The sequence below is a fragment of the Lactuca virosa genome, chromosome 9 (genome assembly GCF_052849685.1).
Source record: "Lactuca virosa cultivar CGN04683 chromosome 9, Lactuca_virosa_CGN04683_v6, whole genome shotgun sequence".
NCBI lineage: Eukaryota > Viridiplantae > Streptophyta > Magnoliopsida > Asterales > Asteraceae > Lactuca > Lactuca virosa.
This window is the reverse complement of record NC_136434.1, coordinates 21,120,318-21,128,860: the sequence shown is the minus strand read 5'-3', so window position 1 is coordinate 21,128,860 and position 8,543 is coordinate 21,120,318. Positions and strand designations below refer to the sequence as shown.

The following is an 8,543-nucleotide window of genomic DNA, read 5'->3' as shown; positions in this document are numbered from 1 at the left end:
TAAAACCGAAACAATTAATAATGAGTAATCAGTATGGTGATAAATAAAAGTGTTTATTTATATTCATAGGGTTTGATACCATATTTGATTCATTTATTCTTGTGTTTCACTTTGCATGTTTTGACTTCCAGAATAACTAAGTCGCTCTTCCTGAATGATTAAGTTATTCAAACCATCCACAGTCAGTCATATGTTGGAAGTAGATATGAATCAAGACTGTCATGGGTTGGTTTGTAGAGGTCCAAGTTGGTGGACAATGTGGTGCTACAACACTCATGAGTGCTCATAAGTTCTGAGTATTGGATTCAACCCGCGCTCATTTGAATCACTTCATGGATTTTATCACGAGTGATCATGAGACGATAATATCTTATATTCTTCAAACCTAGAGATATGAGTTGTTACTATGAGTTGGTTATACATTGATTGCACGAAAACGCATTGGTAACTCGATGTTATAAAACGTGCCTTTGTGTATGATTCAAAAAGTAGTAGAACAAGCCATATGAGTCGAAGTTTATCCATTCCTTTTACCTTCGGGATAAAAGCGATATCTGTGGGCCCCTCGATGATTTAAAGATGATACATGTGAGTGCTTGGCCAAGCCAGGACTGATTTGATTTGTTCAATCAGTCAGTCATCATGAATCGGAAATCGGGAAACAACAAATGGACAGAGAGAATGATTGATAATCCATGTCTCAGTCCATATGATATCTAGAATGGAGGAATATATGATCCCTTATCTAATGGACAAGTCATTGACAAAGGTCAGAGTTCATCGACAAGGTCAGAGTTCGACAGAAGCTTTTGAGAGCTACGATTGCTGATCGGTTCCTGAAGTCATACGCAATAATAGTTTTAGACTTATCCAAGTGGGAGACTGTTGGATTAATGTCTAAGTCCATAACTATAATTAGTAAGACTTGACCCGACCCGGCATGGTCCATTTGGGTTGCATGGCATCATGCATTTGGATAGACTATAATGAGAGAAATAACACTTAAGGTTGGTTAATATATTATAAGTTCTAATATATTAATAAGGTTATTTAATTAGTATTGATCAAGAATTAATTTGGAATTAATTAAGTGATCAAAAGGAGACTAATTAAATATATGGGTTGATTCTGTAAATCATTCATTCTTATATATGTGGGCTTGTGATCCAAGATTCCTTATGTTGGACTAAGTCCATGGGGTGACCCATGGATACTCCATGGAGGTTAAAATCCATGGAGCATAAGGAATGGGTAAAGTTATGAGTTACATGGTGTAACCCTAATAGCCACCATATAAAAGAATCCCATGGCTCAAGAAATCGTACACTAATGTGTGAGTGTGAGGGCTAGACGATTTCAAGGAGTGTTCAAGTTTCTCTCAAGTTATTCCAAGTGTATTTGGTGTTGTGTGAACCATTTGAGGTGTCACACTTGGGGCACTAGGCACTCAAGCTTCATGAAGACATTCTACATCAAAGAGGTATGTATTCTATCTTGTTATATTTATTATTTTGTATGCTAGATTAGGATAATACCTTGGATGTTCATAATTGTATGTATAATAGAGAAAACATAGATCCAAGGTATTTAGGGTTGCATGTACACTTAGGAGTGTTAGAATGCTCAAAACCCAACACAATCATCTTCGGTTCTCAATCCACCTCGACGTCGGTTGACAGCCGGACCTGATTTTGACTCTCTATCCGGATTATGAACCACATTTACATTTTCAACTCATGACCAGCTTCTAGTCATGCTCGTTTCCTCAATAAGCTACCAATTACATTTGGCACTAAAGACGTAGATACTTCTTTCTTTAGTTTTTTAAGGGGGACACTATGCCCACTAATGAGTAGTGTCATAAAATGAAAATGGTTTCCATTTAAACGTTGATAAATTTATACATTTGGGGGTGGGCATTGTACAATTCCAACTCATACAAAATTCAAATCGTGAAATCAACATTGACTGGTGGTCGTAAATGGATGACAATAAGAATAGTTCAACATAAAATATTTGAAGAACCCATTGCAAGAGTTGGGAAGATGTAATAATCTATCATACTCTAACCATGAACAATAGTCTCCAATCAAAGCCACAGCTTTACAACAGAAGGATCTCAGTGGATTAATTGAAGCACTTTATCATTATTTGTGCCCAAATATTTATAGCATATTAACCATTTACTTTGATCATCTCTCGTTAGTGCAATTAACTTTGCTTACGTCATTTATGGTACAATACAAGCATGAAAAGTAGGGGATTATAACAAGGGTACATAACACCTACACTTATCAAAGGTACATCTATAAATCCCTTTTTGAAACATCAAAATAGCAGGGGTTTCAAAAAATTGATGTGAACAAATCAAACAACATCACAAAAGAAATTGTAGAGAGGGAAATTAGGATTAGGGTCGCATTTTATTTACCTGTGCGTGCGACACAACAAGGGAAGAAACATCGACAACAGGGAAGAAGTGTGATACCATCGTAAGGAAAATAGAGGTTGCAATCAACGTTATTATGTGATGTACTGCCAGTAAGGGCATTATTGTCCATTTAATATCTATTTTCAATTATAATGATTTAAGGTTATAAAAAAGAATTATAAATCAATAAAAAAATAATCAAAAAAATAGATTTGGGTAAATTCGATATTTTCAAAGATTAAGAATGGCAAAAACGATATTTAGAGTTTAGACCGGGCAAATACGATATTTAGATGTTTAGTAAGGGCATATACGAAATTCTCCCAAAATGATAAAACATGAATTAGTATTGGGTTCCGATAATGGAAGAAAACAAACATATATAAGTTTCCAAATTAAGAGCTTAAACGATTAAGCACATTAAGTGAAAAAAGAAATGTCTCATTACGGGATTAAACCATCTCTCTATTAAGCTTGTGCAATTTAATATAAAAGAACCCAATATAGGTATGTTACATTAAACATTATTCGGTTTTTGCAACTTATAAACGGTTTTTGTGCAAAACAAGCAATGAATAGTTGATAATGATACAAATTACTAAAAAAAAAAAATACAAATTACTCAAACAATATCATTCTCCAATCGCTTACATCAAAAAGATGCCAAAGAAGTGGTGCTGGCATGGGGTAGGAGAGGCATACCGCCACCCAAACTTGTGTCAAACAATCCAAGCTCTGTCACCAATCTCGTAACTAGATTCCCAGCTACATAAGAAACACCGGATGCTGATACTGCAGTCGTAATATAGTACACCACCGTCTTAAGGTACTCCAAAACTCCACATTCATTGATGAAAGCCTTAAATATTGCCAACAATGACACACATAAAAGAGACGTGATTGCAACCGCGGACATTGTAAAGTCCCTGTCGTTTGTTTTATGAAACGTGAACCCGTATGCAACCGGTGGGACCATCCCGAAAATGACGAATGATAGTATTGCGAAAAATGCATGGAGTGGGAAATAGTTGATCCGTCCGAGTAACTCTTTGTACTTGTTTATAGCTCCGCCTTCTGTTTGTTGGTTTGGGGTTTCCTTGTGGCAATCGTCTCTAAGGTCCCAAAGCTATGTATATAAATTGTATCACTAAATATGTCGTTTTCTTAAAGAGAGTGAAGTGTTTAAATGATAAGAGTTTACTCACATTGTGTCCTATAATGATGATCCCACCTATTAGACTTGCTAGCGCCAAAGCTATGATGTTCACTGTGACACGTTATCAGTTGTTTGTTAGGATATGATAATTGATATGGATTTACATATGGAGCCCGGTTGTGCACAAGGCCCAAAAAAGATTTAAAAACGTTTGTTAATTTAAAAAAAATATAACAACATTCTATCACACCCAAACTATCACATTCATGCACCCGGAAATACAAAATACATGTGCAAAATAATGCATGCGTGCGAAGGTGAAAACTTACATGTAGTTGTATCAGAAGCAGCAGCAGATGCTACAATACTTAAGCTAGCAATCACCTCCATTAAACCTCCATAAACGATACTCTTCAAGATCTCTGCAAGAATACCATCATAACCAAACCATGTTCTTCTTCCTCCAACTGCTGCATCCATAACCACCTCGTTTTCTGCATCATAAACATCAAATCATCTATTACACAAGAACAACAATCACATGCACTTTGAGTTCGTTGTTTGATTTGGTTAATTTCTTGGCATTACCAGTTGGTTCTTCTGTCTCAACATCAATTGTCGTATCATCATCTACTGCAACATTGGTCGAGGGAGGAAGATAAGGTAGTCGATTACCACCTATAAATTAATTCAATCAAGAAATCAACAAAGAAGGACACAATTTATAATTTGATTTAAACTTTCTATATATGATTTAATAATAGTAAAATACAAGATGACCAAACCTAGTAGCCTTTTCTTCTCTCCATCACTGTCAACAACAGATGTGACTTCTGCATAATAATAAGCGGATTATTTGAAAAAGAACAATTAATTAATTAATTACCAGCACTAAAATTTAATTTGTATGATTACGTTTCTTACCCTTGTCTTTAAGAATGACTGTAGAAGGAGGTTGGGGAGAAGAAACAGAAGGTTGACCTACGTACGAAATGAAACAAATTGGAACTTTTAAAGTTAGTTAAGATTCATGGCGTAAATCAGAAGTGATCACAAAACGAAACTTAAGTCAAAACATAACATAGATCTACAAACATTGATTGTGATCTATTTTTTGATATTGATGATGAATAGTAAATACTTCACCTTTTGCGATCGAAGTATTCCCAGTGACATATTTAGGAAGCGTTGATTGATCGGGAATTATGACTTCTCGATTAACAAGTACTGGATCTGATTGTGGAGGATCTACAGCTATTTCCGCCACCTTTTGTTTCTTCTTGAAAACCAAAAACATACTGAAACAGTTCTCTGTTTTTTTCCAAAACAATTTCAGAATTAATAAAAGATAAAACGAACTGTACTCTTGAATTTTCAATGAAAATATGTTATTTAAATTTATACTTTTATCTTTTAGATTTATTTTATAAGTTATACAAATGCTATTAAGGTAGTTTTGACTTTTGAACTTGACTGAACCAACTTCAAAAAACTTATATAAAGATGATGATTATGAATTTAAAATTCTTAAATAATAAAAGTAAAAGCAAATTTTATTTTTTATTATGATTTGAAACATGATAAAGATATAATAATACTGTTCCAACATGAATACCAATATCAAATAAAAGAAGATGTAGAAAAAGTATTACATGCCAACAATTATAAATTTGACACTAGAGTAAAAGTCAATAATGGTATATACTAATAATCTAATTTTGAATGTATATATTAGTGAAATTTTTTAAACGATATAATCCATTATATTGAAAGTAATGCAAAATTTCTGTTTATATATTCGTAATAAACTATAAATTCGTATAATTAAGTACTAAAGATATAAAATGAAAATTCAAAAAGGAAACACTTTTACAAAATTGAAAAGTAATAATAAAATAGAAATTAATCTCTTTGAGGTGGAGTCATGATGAGGAAGTGTGGTGTCATATGATCAAGTTTTTACTTCCTCACATAAATCTCCGAACTTGAAGATATTGTTATTGAATTTGCAGTTTTGCACTAATTTTTAATTACATCTAGAACTTGTATTTTGTAAGAATAAATTACCATTTTCAGTAACCACAGGTGTCGCCGTCGTCCCTTCTACAGTAGTCTGTGGTGGAAGAACGTTGGTCGGGTCTGCTTTCTTTCGGAAAATGTCAAACGGGTTAAAACATCCATTCCCTGATCAACAAAAAAAAGGTAACTAATTTTCATGCATGTTTGACTTCAAAAGTTAACTGTAATTGGGTATTAATTACCGGAACAAGTGAACAAGCTTAAGCATGATAAACATCCGACGAGATCGTTAGGATCACGTTGAGGCTCTTCCACGGGCACCACCGCTGGCTCCGGCGATCGGAAAGTGATCACTTTGCGACGAAGAATAACTTTGGTAACTTCAGCCTTGCAGTTTGGACAATGCATAGAATGAGTCGAGAGCTTTGGTTTCACCTTCTCGAATTCTAACTCGACTATTTCTTCTTCCACTACTTCTCCGGCAACTCCAGAACTTTCTCCGGCGTCCACATGTGAGTGTGAGTGTGACGCTTCGTTTTTCTTGTACGTGTTTTCATCAAATTTCAAAATATCTGAAATTTCATCATCGGTAGATGAACTTGAAGAATCTATTTCATGACATATAATCTTTCAGGAACTAGAAAAACTAGATCAATGGCATGATTCGACAAACAATCATTACCTTCGGAACTGCTATTTTCCAACGATCCACCATCAGCAACTTCTGATGATCCACTTGGGCCACCAATCGCCGACTTGTCCACTGTGGCAATGGCTTTTAATCCAACTTCAACCGCTTCAGACGTCTCTGGATCATACTGATCACCTATCGCTTCGACCATTTTGGGAGCTTTTCCGATCAACCACCACAAAAATAAGCTTTTCCAAGGTTTTACTTACCTTGGGAATTTTGTGGCTTATTGGCTTCTTGGCTTTTGCTTATAGATCCTTGTTGTATTTATAGCCTAGAATTGAAATTAAGTCAATATTAACGTTGTTGTCATAGGTTACTTTGTCTCCTATTAAATGGACCCACATATATTATTTAGTTGAGTAAATTACACGAATGGCCCCTATGGTTTAGGGTAATTTGCGCGTTTGATCCATAACTTATTTTTTTTACTCGGAAAGTCCATACTGTTTGTTTTTGCTAAGCATTTGGTCCCTACTGCTTGTTTTTGTTACGTTTTTGGTCTCTATCTTACCTAAAAAGACTATTATTTAAATATGGAAAGATGGTAGCGTATGTAAGATAAGATGAGGGGGGCGGGGTTGGGGGATGTGTTTATTTAAATAAATTAAAAAATCAAGGGAAAAATAGTATTTTTAGGTAAGACAGGGACCAAGTGCGTAACAATAACAAATAGAGAGACCTTCCAAGTTAAAAAAATAAGTTATGGACCAAGCGCATAGGTGTCTCTTTTGTTGTTGTTCGTCACGTTGTTTTGTAAACCCATAGAATTCTAGGTAATTCGTCTACCACCGTCCCTTTGCCGCATCTAATCTTGTTGCCAAACCGTGGACTATTGTCCTGTTGGTGACTTTTGTGTGGCCATTTGCTTCTGGATGACCTATATATCTAAACTTTTAGTCGATTTGGAGATCCTCGCACCACTCCCGAAATGGATTGTTGCAAACTGAGTCTCGTTATCAGAGATGAGTGTGTGCGGTATTCTGAATTGGCATATAATTTGTTTCCAAAAGAACTTGATAATATTGTGTCCAGTTATTGTTGCTAGTGGCTCAGCCTCCACCCATTTTGTAAAGTAGTCTATTGCTACTATTAATAACTTTACGTTCCCGGTGTTGTTGATGCTAATCATTGGTGCTGCCGTTCTTTTTGGTATTGGTGCATGATGCGACCTTGAACTCAGGTTGCTCGAACTCCGGCAACGATTGCTTTGACGTTCCTGCAAGGTCACAATGAAGAGAAGGCCGTCAGCCGTTTCCCGGGAGGAGCTCCTGGAAAGACACTCCGACGGTCAAGTCAGTTGGGTATTCTAGGGTTTGGTGTGTATTACTTGGAGAAGATGGCTTACCTGTCGGGGCTGTGGGTGTAGCCTTTTATATTAGGCACTCCTGACCATCTGTATGAGACAGGATCGCCAGAGGCGGCAGGATCAGGAACGCTGATTGGAGGATCGTGCTCCTCTATCTGTCAGAGCGCTGCGATTGGTTCTGGCAGTAATTGTAGGGTTTTGAGCATTCTAACACTCCTATGGTGTATATGCAACCCTAGATGATTTGGATCTATGTTTTCTATAATATACATGCAAACTTTCAGTTTCCAAAGCATCATCCTAACTAGCATACAATGGAGTATCTATACTACAAAATTCTAGTTAGATGACATACCTTTTGTTGTAGTTGAAAGCCTTGAACCTTTAAGAGCTTAGCACCAATAGTATGAATGCCTCAAATGGAATCACAACACACCTAGGACAAAAGATAACTTTTGAGAGAGTATGGTGCACACAAGAAATCGGCTTTATAGCTCTCCAAGAATCTCTAGTCTATCTCACCAACCAAGAGGCTTCTTATATAGTGTGGCACAACTAGGGTTGCACCATGCAAACCCTAATGTGCGTGACTTTCCACATTCCTTAGGCTCCATGGGTTTTAACCTCCATGGAGTATCCATGGGTCACCACATGGGTTTGGACCAACATAAAGAACTATGGATCATAAGCCCACTTTATAAGAATGAATGATTTACCAAATCAATCCCCATTTATTTAATTAGTCTCTTTTGATCACAAAATTAATTCCAAACTAATTCTTGATCAATACTAATTAAATAATATGATTTCATATTAATATATTAGAACTTATAATATAATTATACAAGCCTTGTTTTGTTGATGATTCTGGGACGTAATCATCCTAAGGGGAAGATAAGTGTAACGCCCGCAGATTCGGGCTAGTCAATTTAGAGAC

General features: G+C 35.8%; 1 protein-coding gene across 2 annotated transcripts; it reads right to left on the bottom strand.

Annotated features, from left to right (window-relative positions):
- Nucleotides 1–2,875: 2,875 nt before the first annotated feature.
- On the bottom strand, nt 2,876–6,545 carry LOC145135609 (membrane protein of ER body-like protein). 2 transcript variants are annotated; one of them, XM_079069862.1, is made up of 10 exons: nt 6,289–6,545; nt 5,849–6,214; nt 5,655–5,771; nt 4,734–4,898; nt 4,512–4,568; nt 4,373–4,420; nt 4,176–4,265; nt 3,917–4,081; nt 3,637–3,698; nt 2,876–3,557 (listed from the first exon to the last, which is right to left on the bottom strand). In XM_079069862.1, exons 1-10 carry the CDS (start codon nt 6,446–6,448, stop codon nt 3,084–3,086), a joined length of 1,704 nt encoding a protein of 567 aa, XP_078925988.1. In that variant the 5' UTR covers nt 6,449–6,545; the 3' UTR covers nt 2,876–3,083. The 2 variants fall into 2 exon arrangements, with proteins under 2 accessions (XP_078925988.1, XP_078925989.1); XM_079069863.1 differs by having other exon boundaries at nt 5,849–6,178.
- Nucleotides 6,546–8,543: the final 1,998 nt, after the last annotated feature.

What these genes read in the sequence shown, in the direction of transcription:
- LOC145135609 (XM_079069862.1), bottom strand. Translation starts at nt 6,448, where the DNA reads ATGGTCGAAGCGATAGGTGATCAGTATGATCCAGAGACGTCTGAAGCG. An exon ending in ACCTGTGGTTACTGAAAATG is followed by an intron (nt 4,899 to 5,654) that starts GTAATTTATTCT and finishes GGAAAAAAACAG; the next exon opens with AGAACTGTTTCAGTATGTTT. An exon ending in TGAGACAGAAGAACCAACTG is followed by an intron (nt 4,082 to 4,175) that starts GTAATGCCAAGA and finishes TTTATGATGCAG; the next exon opens with AAAACGAGGTGGTTATGGAT.